General features: G+C 66.4%; 2 protein-coding genes across 2 annotated transcripts; both read left to right on the forward strand.

Annotated features, from left to right (window-relative positions):
• Positions 1–940: 940 nt before the first annotated feature.
• Positions 941–7,402, forward strand: LOC142003787 (SLAM family member 5-like). Its single transcript, XM_074981061.1, has 4 exons — positions 941–1,068; positions 3,509–3,832; positions 4,392–4,658; positions 5,690–7,402. Exons 1-4 carry the CDS (start codon positions 1,008–1,010, stop codon positions 5,824–5,826), a joined length of 789 nt encoding a protein of 262 aa, XP_074837162.1. The 5' UTR covers positions 941–1,007; the 3' UTR covers positions 5,827–7,402.
• A 1,412-nt stretch (positions 7,403–8,814) lies between these two features.
• LOC142003849 (SLAM family member 9-like) lies at positions 8,815–17,446 on the forward strand. Its single transcript, XM_074981173.1, has 5 exons — positions 8,815–8,957; positions 10,843–11,172; positions 11,831–12,094; positions 16,175–16,441; positions 17,061–17,446. Exons 1-5 carry the CDS (start codon positions 8,897–8,899, stop codon positions 17,156–17,158), a joined length of 1,020 nt encoding a protein of 339 aa, XP_074837274.1. The 5' UTR covers positions 8,815–8,896; the 3' UTR covers positions 17,159–17,446.
• Positions 17,447–18,044: the final 598 nt, after the last annotated feature.

An 18,044-nucleotide genomic window follows, 5' to 3' on the forward strand; every position in this document is an offset into this window, starting at 1 on the left:
CGGCGCTGCAGGTGCCCTGCCTCAGTTTCCCCATTCCAATTTTCACCACCCGCAGCGCCTGCTCGCCCGGCTCCCCGCTCTGCTGGCTCTGGTCGAAACTCAGCCCCCTCCAGAGTGTCACAGTCCAGCCAGACACAAGATACCGGAGCCTGTGTCCCCGCTCAGCTTAGTTCTCTGTCTCTTTCCCGGTGCCTGTGGGTCCATCCCCCGGACTCAGCTCGCAGTTACCCACCAGCTTTGGGATCATCCCAGGGACTTCCAGCCGCTCCCCTGTCGGGGCGCTCCATCTCTGGGGGTGGGGGGCAGGGAGTCGGGCCTCAGGGCCCTGTGGACTTTGGACCCCCGCGGACCCCCCAACACAGCAATGTGCTCTGGCCTGCTGGGGTCACTGGCACGTGCAAAGGGAGTTAATGCCCCTCGCCCCGCCGCTAGCGGGACCACGAGGTGCCTCCAGGTCCCAGAGAGACCCCCGGGGTCCGCTCTTACCGAACCCCGCTCCGCAGGACCCGGGGGGAGCCCGAGGGTAATTCCGGACCACGGACTGGCGGGGGAGGGGGCAGCTGGCTCCTGGGAGCGGCGGAATATCCTGGACCTGCCCCGGCCGCCCGAGCCAGGCCGGTGTCCGCCCCAACCCCTCCGCGTAACCCGCCGGCTACACGCGCCCGCCTGGCAAAGGGAACTTCTCGTGGGGGGAGGGAGGCTGTGCAATACCCCCGCCCCCCCGCCCTGAGCCTGGGCTCTCCCCCCAGCAGCAGCCGGGGCCCGACGCGGGATTTTCCCCTCAGGCCCCTCGTCTCTCTCAGCCCCGGCGCCCGCGGTGCTGCGCCCTGCGGGGAACGCGCTGCCCGGAGCAGAAAGGGGAAGTGCGAGGCGGGGGGAGGCTGCAGAGCTGTGGGCGGGTCACTCCTCGGGGCCCGGGGAAGAGCTGATCGGCTGGAGCCTGCGGCCGACCCTCTGCTGGGCCCCTGACGGCCTGACGCGCCCGCTCCGCTGCGCCGGGCTGCGGCATGGACGGGGCTCCGCGGCAGGCCCTGCTCTGCCTCCTGCTGCTGCTTCTCCGGCCCGCCGGTGAGTGCTCGGCTGAGCTCCAGGGCCGGAAATGGAGCCGGCAGCGTCCGCTGCGCGCCCGGCGCTGCCTCTGCCCCAGTCCCCGGCCGCCGCCGCGCCCCAGCGCTGCACACTGCGGGAGAGCAGGGCCGGCGCAGGGGCTGCGGGGCTGAGCCCAGGGCTGGAATAGCCCCCGTTCCCCGGGGGGGGGCCCTCCGCTCCTGCAGCCCCGGGAAGCTGCCCGGACCTGCAGAGCCCGCGGTGGTCGAGGTCGGGAGCCCGCGCTTTGCTCGGGGGGCCCGAGCCCTGCAGCAGGGCGCAGACAGGGAGCGGGCAGGGGAGCCGGGCCGCAGAGGGAGAAGCGCGGAGCGGTTGGGGGTCGGGGCAGAGGCAGGAGGAGCAGGAATAAGAGGAGACCCACTGGAGGGCCCGCAGCCCGCAGCTCAGGGGTGCGGTAGGACCGGGGTGGGGACGCTGGTGAGGCGGCCGTGGGGCAGCGGGAGATGCCCTGAACCCCGTCCCCCAGGCCCAGGGAGAGGAGGAGCAGGGGGGTTACTGGTTCCCGGGCAGCTGCTCCGGAGGGGCTGCCCGGAACAGCCCTTCCCGGTCCATGTTCCCTGCCAGGGCTGGGGGCTGCGGCGTTTCTCTGACAGGAGGCCTGAAGCTGGCACGGCACAGCCCCTCCCGGCGCCGGCAGGACACCTGGGCCCTGCCCAGTGCGAGCCCCGGGGTGGCTGGGACAGGCCGGACTCCGGTCAGTGCAAGTGACCAGAAGGAGCCGGTTCCCCACGGCCCGGCGTGCGAAGGGCTCCGGGTCCCAAGGGGCCCGTTTCCCCCGAGCTGCCTGGGGGCGGCCCCGCCAGGCGCAGCGCGGGGGAGAATCGGGCCCCGGATCTCAGCCCCTCCTCGTTTTCATTTCTGGTTCCGCTCTGCCAGGCCCAGGCGCGGCCGCAGCTCCGGGGGATGGAGCGCCCCAGATAAGCTGCGCCGGCTGCGACCGGCTGAGCTCAAGCCCCAGCCCCGGGGAGCGCGGAACAGCTGCAGCTCTAGGGAGGCCTCAGGCTTTGGGGAGCCCCGGCAGCGTTGGGGGGGATGTCCCAACAGCACCGAGCTCCCTTTGGGACTGTCCAGACACCGGCCCGGCCCGGCTGCCACAGCGCTTCCCAGAAACCAGCGGCAATGTTGGTCTGGCACCAGCGTGGCCGGAGCTACCCGCCCGCCAGGGTTCCCTGGGAGCTGAGCCCGTGGACGGCGGCCCAGGAGGGATTCAGGGGCTGCCCAGCCGATTGGCAGAGCGCCGACAGCCGGCAGTGCGTTTCCACGGGTGGTGCACGTCTGCACATGTATCGGTGCACGGAACAAAATTTATTCCACCCGTGGATGGAAAAAATTAGAGGGCCAGTGCCGCACCGACGTGCTCTGCGAGCCTGGTGACTGGGAGCTCCAGCAGGGGTCAGAAATCTGGGTGACGACACCCCCCCCACACATACTTCCACCTTCCCCTGGGCTCCCCTCCCCACTGGTTTCATTTGCAGCCACCCACAGGACCCCCAGCAGCTCCCATTGCTCTCAGGAGTGAAGGGGTTAATGGAAAATGCTGAGAAACGCCCCACAGGGGACTGGCAGGGGGCGGAGCCAGGGAGAGGGGACGATGCCCCCCCCCCACTGACAGCCACGTGTCCCACCGGGGGGGCGCTGATGCCCCCCAAGATAAGCTGGGGGTGACCTCAGCTCCTGCTGGCCCTGGGATGCCCGGAGGTGGGAGGCGCTAGGGGGAGGAAGTGTCTGGGGCTCTGTGGAACCAGAGCAAATCCTCTGCAAAGACAGGAGGAAAAGGAGGCGGGGGGGGGCGGGGGGCTCCAACCGTCCCTGCCATGGGGCTGCCAGACTCAGGCTCCCGCCTCAGCCAAATGTTTCCCCCAGGCTCACTGGATGCCCTACTGCCCACCTCTGAGAGCCCACTGGGGTGGCTGTCCCCAGTGTCAGACCCCCCAGACACACACGAGTGGGTCAGGGACTGGCCGGACCCTGCCAGGAATGGGCTGCAAGAGGCCAAACCGATTCCGGCGCGGCGCGGCTCTTTGGTTCCCTCCAGTGGCTGGCTCGGATCAGGGGATAAAAGTCTCCTACTGCTGCCGGCGCTCACATAGGGCAGAAGCCAGACCCGGAGCACATCTCGCCGCAGGCCCCTGGCTCTGTAACAGGCCCAGGTGCAGCGCAGGGCTGCGGGCTCGGCCGTGGGGCGCTGGACACCGGCAGCTGGACTCCGTGAGGGTTTGACCCAGCGCCCGAGGAAACGGCTCTGCCCCCTCCCCGGCGGCCGTGCGGCCGGGAACCGCAGCTGCCCCCGGTTCTCAGGGCAGAGGAGTCGCGGGGGCTGGGAGGGGGACTGGCCCAGGGTGTCGGTGACGGGGTCTGGGGTCGATCCGGTCCCAACGCGTTGTTCTCTCGCACGCGGCAGGGCAGGGCAGAGCAGCGGCAGCCCCCGTGGAGCTGAGCGGGGTCCTGGGGGAGTCGGTCACGTTCCCTGTGGGGATCCCAGCGGAGCAATTCGGAACTGCTGCCTGGACAGTAAACACAAGCAACAGTATAGCGACTGTAGCAGCAGGAAACCCCCCCGCTGTCTGGGTGATGGACGTATCCTACGAGGGACGCCTGAGCGTCACTGCCCAGAGCTCCCTCCAGCTCACCGGCCTGAGGCTGCAGGACTCGGGCACCTACACTGCGAAAATCATCACAACTACCGACGCCACCATCCACAAACGCTTCTCGCTGCGCGTGTACAGTGAGTGCGGGGCGGGACCCGGGGGCGCAGGGACCCGCCTGCTGGGAAGCTCCTGAGGGAGCCCGAGGGCTGCAGGGACCCGGCGCCTTGGCAGGCCCCTGACTGCGGCTGCTGCGCCGACCCGGCTTCCCAGCCGCCTGCAGCTTCCCCCGCCCCCCGCCGCTGCCCCTCTACGGGCGGCCAGTCAGACGCCCCAAGCCGCTGGGCAGCGGGCGGGGTTCCCTCCCCGGCCCGGGGCTCACCTGCCCGGCCGGCTCTGCCGCTCCCTCCCCCTACTTCACCCGAACTCCCTTTGCGCACACACGCGCGTTGCTTTGAGAACTTTCCAGCCGCTCACCCCACCCCCCGCCTCCCGGCTGGGCCTCCAACGCCCCCAGACCATCCCGCCCCTCTCCCCCGCACCTCCGGCTGGGGCAGGTCACCCTGGTCTCCTGCGGCCCCCGACTGCGCCGCAGAGAGGCGGACCGCTCCGCGCCCCCAGCTTCCCCAGCAGAGCCAGGCCGCGCCTAGCAAGGGGCTGCGGGAATTTCAGCTCCTCTCCCCTCTCCCCGCGCTGCAGAGCGAGTGCCGAAGCCGACCATCGCCTGTGACTTGGTGACCTGTGTGAACGGAACCTGCAGCTACAACCTGACCTGCACGGCACAGGGTGGAGGGGAGAATGTGACCTACAGCTGGACTCACCCAGCAGGGGGCGCTGTGGAGTCGACTGGCCCCATTCTGCGCATCTCCCCCAGGCCCAGCGCTGCTCACCTGAATGTCACCTGCACAGCCCAGAACCCCGTCAGTAGCAGCTCCGCCACGGCCTCTGCAGAGCTCCTGTGTGCAGGTAACTCCTCGGCCAGAAGCTCGCCGCTTCCAAACAAGCCGCCAGTGTCCAGGGAGCCTAAAGCAGCCGCTCGAAGCGGGGGCTGCACCCGATGACCTCCTGAGGTCCCTGCCAGCCCCGGGATGCCATGACACGTGCGTGGGGTGAGGCCTGTCGCGGGGGCAGGTTGCTCGCCCGGCCGGTGCCGAGCCGGTGCCAAGAGCGGCTGGCGGAGAACGGGGGAGTCGTGGGGCACGTTGGGCAGGAACAGGGTCATTGGGCATCAGCTCTGGGGGGGTGAAAACCCTCCGCCTGCGCCCGGAGACCCAAACCAGCTTCTGCCCAGATCCCTCCGTTCCGCTGCCCGGTACAGACACAGACTAACCCGGGGCCGCTTCTGAGCTGTGACTCCCTCTGCCGGCACTGCCCGGGGCTCGCCCGGGGGAGGATGGATCTGGCACTGGGGCGCCATCGCCCCCAGGCTTTAGATCCCCAACACAACCAGCCCCCCCCCCAAGGTCACCGCCCTGCAGGTGTTCACCTGTGGACCTGCCGGGCAGGGCACTGGATTTCCCTGCGTCACCAGGGCAGCCTGGGCCCAAGGGGAGCTGAGGCTTAGGGGGAGGGGGGGTGTGCAGGGGAACCCGGGGAAGTTCAGTTACCAAGCACTGCCCGGCTCTGCCAAGGCGCCCAGCTGGGAGGCAGCGGGGGAAAGGAAGAAACATCGGTCCAGGGGAGGGATCCCAGCCCCGGCGGTATGAGCTGCTCACGGGTGGGGCCGGCAGAACGAGGGGCTCGGCGGGGCACAAGGGGCTGGTTTGGGCCCAGGGTCTGAGCCGTGCCGGAGCCCCCAGCCCCCGCTCTGCACACGGGGGGCGGGATGCTGCCTCTGACTGAGTCCCCGGGGGGCCCGGCCCAGCCTCGCCGTTTGCACGGGGTCTCCTGCCCCGGCAGGAGCGGGGGATGGGCGCCGGACCCCTCTCCCTGCTCTGCTCTGGGGGCCTCCTCTGTTGCCCCCCAGCAACCCGGCCCCATCCCCTGTGTGTGTTTAGCTCTTCCATCAGCCGAGGGCGCGCCGCTCTCCTACTGCCGCCTCAAGGGGATCATCCTGCTGCTGGTGCTGGGAGCGCTGAGCGCCGGGATCGTCGCGGCTCACGTCTTGCCGGGCAGGGAGCGGAGACCGGACTGAGAGCGCAGGAGATTTCCCCACCTCGGCCAGCCCAGCCCGCCAGGCCGAGGGAGGCTACGGGGGGCGCTGGCTCGCAGCTCTCCAAGGGTTAACGACACTGAGTGGGCGTGGGCGGCGCTGGGTCCCTCTATGGAGCAGGCAAGGGGCTGGTGAACGGCCCCTGCTCTGTGGTGCCCTCTGGCGGCACAACAGTTCCGCCTGCCTCAGTTTCCCTCCTTGAGGCTTTTGGAAAATCCTCGTGTCTAAACCTGCCGCGCCAGGGCTGATGTACTGCCCGGGGTGGAAGCAGCCCCCGCTCCCAGCGCTCCGGCCACACAGACCCCCAGCCCAGAGCTCGCTGCTCGGTCACCTCAGCTGCCCCGGGGGCGCTTCTCCCCAGGCTCTTCTGGGCTTGCCAGGCCTCTCGCGGGGACTCCCGGCCCTGCAGGGCACCAGGCTCTCTGGGGGGGGAACCTTAGTTCCAGCTGCACCTGGCTACTAGCCCCAGCAGGCGGGCCCAGCCTTTGGCTGTTAACGGGCCAGTGTTCCTCCCACGGTGCTCCGGGGCCCATGACTGCGCCCGCGGCAGCGTTGTGGGCAGCCAGGCTGTAGCCAGACAGAACCCACCTTTTTGCTCTACTCCCTCTTGCCTTCTCTTCTAACTGCCTTAGACAAAGGGTCAATGGGCACAAAACAGACATCAAAACACGCCAGATCCACAAACCAGTTAGTCAACATTTTAATGGAATGGGGCATTCTGGCAATGACCTCAAGGTAAGTGTGTTACAGAAAAGGAATTATCGCACCGTTTTGGAAAGAGAAACATCTGAGCTGGCTTTTATATTCAAATTCGGCACATTAACACATGGTTTAAATCGTGATGGGAACTTTCTGAGTCATTATAGGGGCTCCTCTGCATACTTGGCTCAATCTAATTCTTGACCTTCCCCCCCCCACCCCTCCACTCTCTGATTTGCTCACCTTGATTATCTTTTTCTGATTTGTCCTCCTTGCTTACTGTTTTGGTTCTCTGTGTCTTAAATATTGAGTCTGTTCTGGCCTGGCTATGGTCTGAAGAAGTGGGTCTGTCCCACGAAAGCTCACCTAATAAACCATTTTGCTAGTCTTTAAAGTGCTACTTGTCTGCTTTTTGTTTTGCCTTCCCTAGGTGCTTCAGAGCACGAAAGGGTTAAAAACAAATAGCCCAGCCCTGGAATGCCAGAGAGCACAGATGGGCTTATTTTAGCCACAGCCTTTGAAGCTCCGGAGCAAAGAACAATGGGCTAATTAACAGCTGGGCCTCAGACTGCCCTTAGCTAGTTACCGTTAGTTAATTCACCCACACGGTCCCGGACACAAGGAGGAAAAATCTCCAGCCCATTAAGTCCGTAATTGTCTCTACCTCACAGGTGTGAACTACACCCTTGAAGTCCCTGTGAGAACCAGTATCAGACAGTTTAACTCACTTAAACCAAGGAAGAAGCCTACGTGACCCAATGGGTAGAAAGAGGGGTCCGGCAGACCCCCTATTTGAGCTCCAATCATCTTTCCTGCTGGACAGGAGAGTGGGGGTCTCCCCAGGTCCCCGAGGATGCTTGACTCCTGGAAAAAAAAGGACAAAGGACTTCTTCCCAAGGGATCGAGAGGAAAGGGGCCAAGCCATGTTTGTAATGCAGGGGTGAGGATAAGACCTGTTAGGTATTTTACTTTTTATTTCTTTTGCGCACATTTAACAAGTATAGATCTGTGAACTAGAGCGCATGCTAGCTAATTGTAATCAAAATATAAACCTTGCAACAATTGTAACCACAAGAGCTTAACTCGCTAGGTAACAAATAAAGCAACATTGTAACAGTAAGAGATTAACTTCTTAGGTAAATAAACAAAGTAATTGATTAAGGGGTAACCTGACTCCTCCTGTTACTGTGCCCGAACACAAAACAAAGAACCCAGCTGCTTTTCAGCAGCTCTTAGCCTGGTCACTGGGGGGCTCTGCACTGGCAGTTAAAATCTCATATTAATACAAGGGCATAGTGGCATCTCACCCGACCAGCGGCTAACACAGGCCCAGGGCGCATGGCCCGGGGGAAGTTCAGCTGCCCGGTGAGCTCAGGACTGGCCCTGCAGCTGCACCAGTGTCCCTAGGGGGCAGTGGGGCTGATTTCCAACTGGCGCAAGGGCAGCGGCCCCCTTGGCTCCGTGGGAAGGGGCTGCTCCGGCTGCAGCCCCTGCGCCTCTTGAGCTGTCTCTGGCCCTGTGCTGCCGGCCTCAGGCAGGTTCCTGCACTTCCTCTCTGCGGCCCTCCGCCTAGCAGAGAACCCAAAGATCCCCTCGCTCCCAGGGGACCGCAGCACCCGCGAGCCCAGGGCCAGACCCTCAGCCAGGCCAGTTCTCCGTCTCACCCCGCGCTGCGCAAAGCGCCCTGGCAGTGGGTGGTCAGCGCCCTGGGTGCCCCCAGCAGCCTTTTCCGTGGCCCCCCGTGTTCCCTGCGAGCTGAGCCGCCCGGGAGAGATGCGGGTGCCGCGCAGCCGGCAAGCAGAGCGCCCGCAGCCGGCAGTGCGTGTCTCGGGCGGTTCACATCACACCGCACAGAACAATGAGGGGGAACCCCGCTGGCCAGGGCCAGTCCTGGGGTACCCGAAACTCCCAGCGTGACACGACGGAGCCACCACGCGCTGCAGGAGTCGGGCCCCTGTCACACCCACCCGGCCCCCGCTCAGCCCCCAGCAGGGTTCAGGTGAGACGCTCCCCCAGCCCTGCGCCCCAGCAGGCGACCCGGAGCCCGGCCGGGGGAGCTCTGCGCTCCCCGGGACGCACCCAGTGGGGTGTGGGCCCCCCGCCTCCCTCGTGCTCATTGGGTGACTCACCCCACGAGTTGAGTCACACCCCAGCCCCGGGGTCGTGTTGCCAAACCCCGTCCGGCGGTGGGGAACTGCAGCGCCACAGGGGGGTTTATTGCTTCGCCCTCCGTCCTCGGCCGCAGAGAGGAGCCAAGCTCGTCCTGCCAGCCACAGCCCCGGTCCGACGCGCTCCAGGCTCTGCTCCCGTTGGGTCGGGCTGTCCTGCGGTGCCAGCGCCCCACGCTGCCAGGATGCAGGGGGCCCTTCGGTCGCCTTCTTTTCTCCTGCTCCTTCTGCTCCTGCAGCCCGGCGGTGAGTCGGACTCGGAGGGCGGGACACAGGGACGCGTGTCACCCGCAAACCTGCACTGGGGCGCCCAGGGCTGGAGTCAGCCCATCCGTAGGGTGAATCCAGCCCTGCCAAGCGCCTCTCCGCCAAGGCTGGAGTAGCGGGGAGCTGGAACAGGGGCATTCGGCGGAGCTGGGAGGGGGGAGCCAGGGCTGGAATGGGGGTGCGCCCCAGCATGGGGGGAATCAGCAGAGCTGGGAGGGGGACGGGGTCCAGGGCTGCAATGGGGGGCGATAGCCCCACTCCCAGTTCCCCCGACCCTGCGTGGGCCCCACCCTCTCCAGCAGTCTGGGGGGCAAGAGCCGGGGGAAGCTCCCCAGACCCTGGAGAGCCCGGGGTGGGGCTGGCAAAGCCCCACGGCAGCCTCACAGTGCCCCTGCAGCAGGGGGCGGAGGGCCGACGCTAGGAAGCAGGCTCTGCCCCACGGCAGGGCAAAGCGGGGGGAGAGGCGGACCGGAGGAGGCGGCAGGAGGCTGAGCGGGACTCCAGGTAGGGGCCGGGTTGGGCAGCCCTGAGCCCATGTCCCGGAGTGGGGCCGCGGGATGGCGGGGGGGGGTCAGGGCTGTTACTGGAGAGCTCCGGGGAGGGCCCCACGGACTAGTGCCCCTCACCCCTGTCCGTCCCCTCCGTCCCCCCCCGCACCCTGTACAGCCACTGCCAGGGCCGGCCCCGCCCCGAGTTGCTCTGAGCTCCGCTGCCTGCCCAGGCTGATGCGATTCCCCAGAAGAGCCCCAGGGCTGGGGTGAACCGGCCCCTCCCTGCACCCGCCTTGCCAGCTCGGCCGGGCGCACCGCAAGCCGCGACCTGACTCTTTCGGTTCGCTCAGCGCATCCGAGCCAAGGAGATTTTTCCAAGGCCCCAGGCTGGGCCCGATCCTCCATTGCCTGCCTGTAACATGCTCCCGGATCAGGCCGGTGGCGTTTCACGCGGGCTCTGCCCGGGGGGAAGCTGTTGCGGAAGGAACCGAGCCAGGGAGAGTCGGGCCCATGATCTGAGCCGCTTCCCGCATCCCCAGGCCCTTCGCCGCCAGCGGGATGGGGAAACACCGCTGCCAATGGCTGGCGTGAGAAGCAGCTCCCCGCCCCGGCCGAGGCTGGGACTTGCTTTCCCAGGAGAACTGCCCTGAGGGGCAAGGAAAGATGGGAACCAGCCTCCGCCCTCTGAGGCTCTCCTGGCCGCTCCGCGCCCGCTTTGCTAGGGGTGCGGGCGAGCAAGAACACTCCTGGGGCAGCGTAACCGCCCCCGGGCGGGCTCCAGCCGGGACCTCTGGGCGGAGCAGCGACCCAGGGGTCCAGGTTACAGCAGCAGCTTCCCCTCTGCTCTGGCCGGGGCGGAGCAGCAGCACCAGGGGAGGGACAGGGAGATGTGTGTGGGGCAAATCGTGTTCCGCTGTCCCACCGGCTGTAACGGGCCCGTCCCTTCCCCCGCGGCTGGGCCGCTAACACGCCCGGAACGGCTGCATCCCGCTCCTGCGCCCTGGGCGCCCGCGTCCCGTTCCAGGGTCTTTCGTGGCTGCCCCCTTCAAGGGCCGCATTCTCCTAGCAATGGGGTTCGGGGTCCGCGAGCTCTGCGCCCCAGCCGCAGCCAGGAGTGACTCTCGCCCGGCAGGTAGAACAGGGCGTTTCTGAGCCGGCAGAGGCACAGCGCAGTGCGTAGGTGTCGGGACAGCCGGCGGGGACAGTCCGTGCCACCCACCCTGGGGGGGTCCCATCGGGGGTCTAGCCTCCCCCTAGCCAGGCTGGCTGCCTTCCCACTCCCCAGCTTCCAACGGCGCCTCTCAGCCAAACCCAGCCGGGCTGGGGAAGGGAACGGGCCTGGCCGGCCCCTGACAGCTCTTCCCTCCGGCCAGGCTACCCCGGGGCCGCCGCGGACGAGGGGGACCTGGAGGGGGTCCTGGGGGGATCGGTCACTTTCCCCCTGCGGATCCCGCCGACGCACACGTTTAAACACGCGTCCTGGATGGTGAACGAAACCCAGAGCCTGGCCACCGTCGCCGCCGGGAGACCGCCCCGCCTCCAGGTGTTCAACCCCTTCTACGGGGGACGCCTGCGGCTGCCGGGCCAGGGCTACTCGCTGGAGCTCAGCGGCCTGAGGCCGGAGGACGAGGGACGTTACAGCGTGGAGTACAACACGGACCAGGAGGCCTTCGGCTACCAGGAATTCAAGCTGCGCCTCACCAGTAAGTGCCGGGGCTGGGGGAGCGTCCGGGCCAGGAGCCCTGGAGCGGCCGCTTCTCTGCATCCTGGCCCTGCGCCATCAGACACCCAACGCCTCATCCCGGCTCGGGCTCCTTCTGCCACCCCTCCTGCTTCCCCCGCGCCCCGGGCCCATCTCCCCCCGCGAGCTGGTCTCCAGCCAGGAACCAAATAGCCGTTGCACGAGCCGTTTGGCCACCTGCTCTGGCCCCCGGCGGGGGGGACGCACCAGCCAGCTGCGCCCCCAGAGCGCCAGGGAAAGTTGCAAAAGCCCCAGGCAGGAAATGCAACATTTCGACACGGGCTGTCCCGCTGGAGCGGCGGCTGTTGAAATGCGGAGGGGTTTCAACACAGCCCTGGCTCCGACCGGGAGGCTCCAAAGGGCGGAGGGGAAAGACCGTTGGCAACGGAACATTTCCCGGGTTATCCCTCCCCCGCCACCCCACGAAAACTGCCTGAAATGCCCGATGGGGAGGACGGTTCATTGGGAAATTTCAAACAGCTCCAACCCCGGACCGACCTCCAAGCTGCGCCCCCCGCCCCCAGCTGCGCCCTGAGCCAAGCGCCTTGGGGAGGTGCCCTGGGGTCCCCTCCCCCAGCGGATCCAGCCTGTCCCTGTGTCTCCCCCTCCCCCCCCCGCAGAGGGACAGCTGCCGCCCACCATCACCTGCCAGGCGGTGGCCTGTGGGACCAGGGAATGTACCTACACCCTGCGCTGCGCCCTGCGGGATGGGGCGGAGGACGTGACCTACAGCTGGAGCCACGCGCCTGGCAGCGTTCTGGCCAGGGACTCGGTCCTGCGCATCCCTCGGAGGCCCCAGGAGGCTGGTGAGAACCTCACCTGCACGGCACAGCTCCGCAACGGGACGAGCTCCCGCACGGTCTTCCCGAAGGAGTTCTGCGCAGGTAAGGGCCTGGCTGGGAAAGGGCCGCCGGGCGCTCGGGAGAGAGCTGGCGGGGGTCCTGCCTTGGCACCGACCCCACCACGACTTCAAAGAAACAGTTCTGGTCTGGAACGTCTTTTCACTTCCGCGGGCCCCGCAGGGATCCAGGTGCTGCCTGGCTGCTGAGCAGCGCGCCCACAGCCGCGGCGGGTCTTTCTAGGGGTGGTGCGCGCCGGCCCATGCCTCACAGCGCTGAACAAAATTTATTCTGCCCGCGGGTGGAAAAAAAATTAGCTGGAGCCCTGCCCATCAGCCCGGCAATCTCCTGCCTCACTGTGAGAGAGCTGCCACCCCGGGAGCTGTCGCAGGCCAGGCCTGGAGCATCCCCGGAGCTGGGCCAGGGCAGAGCCACTGGGCCGCAAAGAGAACGGGCCCATAGCTGGCGGTAAGAGCCCTCGCCCGGAGGAGGGAGCCCCAGGGCCTGATACCCTGCCCCAGATGCTCATTCACCAGTGCCCAGGGCGGCCTGGCTCCAGCGGGGGACACTGAGGGGAGCAGGGTGGGGCGTGTGGTGGAGCCGAGCGGTTAGAGCACTCACCGGCGAGATGGCAGCACCAAATCCCTCCTCCTGCCCAGCCAAGTACCCTGGCCCTGGGGCTCCCCCGTACCAGGGAGGCCTCAGCACCCCGCTCCTGGCTTCTAGCAAGAGAACTCCAGGAGAGGGCCCTGAGCGGGGGAGGTCTCCCCTTTCCCCCAGGCACCTCCCATTGACTAGCAGAGGGGTCCCCTCCCAGCCGGAATCTCTTCCTTAGGTGCCCCCCCGCCCCGCCAGTCACTGCAGTGGACAGCTGGTCCGAGGCTGCAGCTTTCCGTGTCCTGCCCCCCCCACCCCCATCTCACACCAGTTCCCAGCTTCTGCGCTCCTCGGCGACCCCCGTCCAGGGTGGCTCTTGCACAAGCCCCTCGTGCCTCGGCGTCAGACGGATGACGCAACATTCACATGACGGGGTGATCGATGTGATGAGGTCACCGCGGGCAGCCTGTCACTCCGCCCGGCCCGGCGTGCTGCTGAGCGCTGGGGCTGGGCCAGACGGTGCCTGGTCCTGCCAGGAGCGCGGGGGACGCGACCCCGTGGCCTGTGGAGGGCCCAGCCGGTGCTGGTGTTCTGGGGGTACCGAGCGGCCTAGGGCGTCGCTCACCCGGTCGGGAGCCCGGGGCCCGGTTCGAAAGACACAATCCAGGAGCCGGGTCCAGGGAAAGGGCTCGGCTGGGACCGACAGCACCGCGCACCGGGGGCTGCTGGGCCCTGTGGCGCCAGGAGCATTCACAAGGCTGGGTGTGATGCGGTCCAGGGGTCCCCAAGCCCTGCACCCCAGCGCGGCAGGAGTGACTGGGGTGCAGCAGGACCTTTATTAGTGGGCAGGACACAGCGTCTTACAGAGGGGTCAGTACAGCTGGCAGAGACAGTCATTCCAACCCCTCCTGGGGAGAGGAGCCCAAGGGGGGCCCCTCTGGGGTGTCGCTTCCCCCCAGCCAGGCTGGCTCCTCCCAGCTCCCCCCCCCCGCAGCTTCCGACTGCCGCCTCCCATTCAAACCCCCCTGGGCTGCTCCCTGCTCTGTGCTCAGGGCAGAGGTGTTACCTGCCAGCCTAGTTACAGCCCCAGGGGACACCCGCAGCCGCTGGGAGCTGCTCTGCCTGTCACACGCCCGTCCAGCCTGACTCCCACACGCACCCCCCCTCCATCACACCGGGGCCTGGCCAGGCTGCCGGGGCGGGCGGTGTCTCGCCGGGGAAGTGGGAGACCTGCCAGCTGTTGTCCTGCTTTTCAAAGCCAGGCTGGGCTCAGCCGCCCTGTCAGCAGCGAGAGCGTGGCCAGGCCCAACGCGTCTCGCCGGGCGGGGCGGGCATCTGCTGCCGCCCCTCTGGAGGCAGTTCCACGGACGATCTCCCGCGTCCCAGGGTTCTGGCAGCCGGCACAGCGCCGGGATAACCGCAGTGGCCTCCCCTGGGCCTTCGGCAGCAGGGCTCGGCCTGCCTGTGGCTGCCCGGCTGAGGCCGTCTGTCCCTCCAGAACCCGGCAGCGAGCGCCGCTGCCTCCTCCGGTGCCCAGAACGGGTCCCGGCGACCACGGACCCAGGGACCGGAGCAGGAGGGGGCTAGGAAAGGGGGGATGCCAAGGTGACCGCCCGGGGTCACGCCCGCAAGGACATGGTGTTCCCCCACCGCTGCCCCGACCTCGGGAGAAGCTAACCCGGCAGAAGGGGCTGAACCTGGGCAAGGTGCGGGCCGGGCAAAGGGCCGGAGTGAGGCCCGAGCCGCCGGGGCTGCAGTAAAGCGGGGAGAGTGGAGCAGAGAGGCTGGGCCGGGTGAGGGGAGGGAGCAGGAAGCAGCCCCGGGGTGAGGCCGCCTTTCCAGGGGCCTGGAGCCCCGCGGAGAGGGAGGGACTGGCCTCCCCCGGCCCCTCGGGGCCCCAGCGGGCAGCGGGTGTGAAGACATCCCGAGGCGGTTCAGCCCTCCGGGAAGGGAGCCAGTGGCCGGGCGGGGCCCCGGGATGGAGCCGCAGAGGGGAAGTGCTGGAGCTCAGAAAACAGAAGCGAGGTCGGCAAGTGCGCGGCGGGGCCCTGGGAGCCAGGAAACCGCAGGCGGCTGCACCAGACCAGGGCGGAGCTCACCCGCAGGTGATCCCCAGGGAGGCGCCTCAGACCGGCTACCACCAGGGGCCACAAGCCCCGGCGCGGAACGGCTCCTCCTGGGACTCCGGGTCTACCTGAGCCCTCGGGCGCCTCCCGGGAATGCACAGTTTGGAGCGAGCCAGCGGCGAGAGGCAGCCGGGCCAGCGGTAAAACTGCGGGGGGTGATCCAGGCCTTGAGGCAAAGCAGCTCCCCCGTCCCACCACTGGAGCTGCGAGAAGGGGCCACGTCCGCCTTGTAATCTAAGTAGGGCAGCAGGAATGGCCTTCACACTACGGTGTGTCGACGCAGCCAAGTTATTTCGAAAGACCAGCTGCTCTTCCGCAATACATTTGCCAGCCTCTACACAGCAAAACCGCCATCTCAAAAGAGTTTTGAAGAAGCAGATTTGTTCTTTTCCTATCTGAACTTCGGAGCCCACCTCACTTCTACCAGCACTCACCGTGTCAACCACCACCCACCTGCGTGGGGAAACCAGAAACAGAGGAGTCCTTAAGGAACATCTGCCATTTCCTCACTTTCTGTTCTTGCCTTTCCCCCTTTCCTGCCCTGTCCTTGCTCGGCCTCTCGCTTCCAGTGGATCTGCAGAATGTTTTCTTGTTACCCTTTATTATGTCTCTAGCCAAGTTCATCTCATTTCCTGCCTGTCTAATGTTGGCCCTACCAGTGTTATTTATTTATATTCATTTGGTTCTTGGCGTTTATTTATTCCTGTTTCATGTCATTTGCCTTCGCTCTTGTAACTTGTTCCGGCTGAAGCGCCTTTCACTTGCCCGTGGTGACTGAGCATTGCTAGCAATGGCACCAGCCACCATCAATCCTGCCTTTTTTTTCCAATTTCCTTCATCTTAATTCAGAAAAATGCAAGTCCCGGGGCACTGAAGTCCAGTAACTAGCAGGTTTCGGCGATGAACCGGCGGTTCCTGAGACGAGCACACTGAAGGCCATTGCACCCGGGGCTGTGGCTGGTGTTACTGCTCCAATACATCAGTGGGTCACATTATTTTGGCAGGGAGGGAGCCCTGCTAGTCTGTACACTATCAAAACAAAAAAGCAGTCCAGGAGCACTTTGAAGACTAACAGAATAATGTGTTAAGCGATGAGCTTTCCTGGGACAGACCCACTTCTTCAGCCCAGAGCCAGACCAGACCAGACTCAATGTCTAAGGCCCAGAGAACCAAACACAGTAATCAAGGTTGACAAATCAGGGAAAAAATGACGAGGGTGAGCAAATCAGAGAGCAGAGGGGCGGGGGGGGGTTATACACTTGGCTTAATCTAATTCTTGACACCTGGGCAGATGCAGCTCCGGTGCAGAAGACCCCCCTGCGCCTGGTTCCCCCAGCCGCCCCAGACAGCTGCTAGGAAGCTGCACCAGGGATTTTATCCTGTTTCAACCCTCCCGTTGCAGAGCAAGTGCCGGGGACAACGATCCTCTGCGAGTCAGCGCGCTGTGGCAGCGGAGCCTGTAACTACACCCTGCGCTGCGTCGCCGAAGGGCGAGGGAGGAACGTGGCCTACAGCTGGACTCGGGAGGCGGGGGGCGCTGTGCTATCCACCTCCCCCAGACTGCGCGTCTCTCTCGGCTCTTTCGAGGTTCTCCCGGCCATCACCTGCACCGTCCAGCACCCGGGTGGCAACAGCTCCAGGACGGTCAGACCGCAGGAGCTGTGTCCAGGTAACGCCCTTGCACGGAAGCCCCACACAGCATGGACCGGGGAGAGCCGGTCCTCCGCCGCGGCCTTTGCTCTGACAAGGTTCCTGCCCGGGGGAGGGCTCAGGGGAAGGGCGTAGGACACCAGGGTGGCAGAGCTGCAGGAGGGGCACCCCCCTACCACGACAAGCACCGGGTGAGCGGCTCCCTGGGAGGAGCCGACAGAGCAAGCGGCTCAGACTGCGGGGCCCCAGGGGAAGGTCTGAGCACCCGAGCGACGGCCCAGGAGAGATCCAGGTGCTGCCCAGCTGATGGGCAGAGCGCCCCCCCCCCGCCGGCAGCCCGTGTTTCCATGGGTGGTGCACAAGCCTGGCTGCACACAACAAAATTTATTCCGCTCCCGGATGGTGAATGAGCGGTGGCCCTTGGGTTCGAGCCCCATCACTTCCCTCACCCTGCTCCCAACCTGAGCCCTGGGCAGTGCTGCCTCTGATTCCTCAGAGGAGACACCAGCGCCAAGGGCGGCCCAGGCCCAGCCTGGTCTGACAATCCTGCCCCCTGGGGAGCAAGGCGAATGGCCCCGAGTCCCCCAGCCCCAGACGTGCTCTGGCCGGGACTGACCCCACTGCGCTTCTTTGTCCAGGTTCCCCGCCTCACCCATCCCTGGCCTCGTCGCTGTCCTACCGCCTGGTCCTCCTGCTGCTGGCGCTGGGAGCCCTGAGCGCCACGGTCCTGGCGTAGCGCGTCCTGCCGGCTGGGAGCCAAGACGGGGCCGGGAGCAGAGACGGGGTGTTTCCCAGCCCGCCGGGCCAAGGGATGCTACCGGGGGGCGGCTGCGGCTTCCAAGGGGTTAATGTCGCTGCGTGGAGGGAGGCAGAACCCCGGGGTCCGGCAATGGGGCTGTTGGCTCTGAGCCGGCGGCGGAGCCCTGGACCTCGGGGTCAGGCCAGAGCGCGGTGGGTTGTGATCGCGCCCAGCGGGGAATTCCGCGGGCGAACTCTTCTCTCGGCAATAAAGTCTCTCCCGCTCCGCTCTGCCGCCTAAGCGTCTCTGCGCCGCGCCTGGCCAGCAGCGGCCCGGGGGAGGGGCGGCAGGAAGGGAAGGGGGCGGGCGTCGCAGGCAGGACTGGTGCGCTTGTCTCTCAGGTCCGGGGCGGGGGGGAGGGACCCGGCATAGGCCTGGGGGCCAGACGCAGCTCGGCCCGGGGTTGCTGGGGGAAGACGGCACAGAGTGGAAGATAAGAACTCGCTGTCATCTTCCCGGCCAGGTACACCTGGGCCCAGGGCAACCTCCACCCCGCCTGCTCCCCCATCTCTCCCCTTGTCCGGGGCCCCCTCCCGCGAGCGGTGCGAACCAGGGGATTACTAGGGGGCCCGGCAGGGAGCCGCAGTAGGGGTCAACCCCCACCTGGCGTAACTGCCCCCAGGCGGGCTCGAACCTGGGATCTCTGGGGCTAAAGGCCACCCGGCTCCCCGGTACAGCTGCAGAGACTCGGTCTTCCCCTGGGTCGGTGTCTCTCAACCCTTGTTTTAAAATAAAATGCCCCTTTTTAAGAAACGATGAGAACCCGGGGACTTCTCTCGCGTGCTCTCAGGGTACCGGTGCCCTGGCTAAGAAACATGGCCCT

The sequence above is a fragment of the Carettochelys insculpta genome, chromosome 30, assembly GCF_033958435.1.
Source record: "Carettochelys insculpta isolate YL-2023 chromosome 30, ASM3395843v1, whole genome shotgun sequence".
NCBI classification, from domain to species: Eukaryota; Metazoa; Chordata; order Testudines; family Carettochelyidae; genus Carettochelys; species Carettochelys insculpta.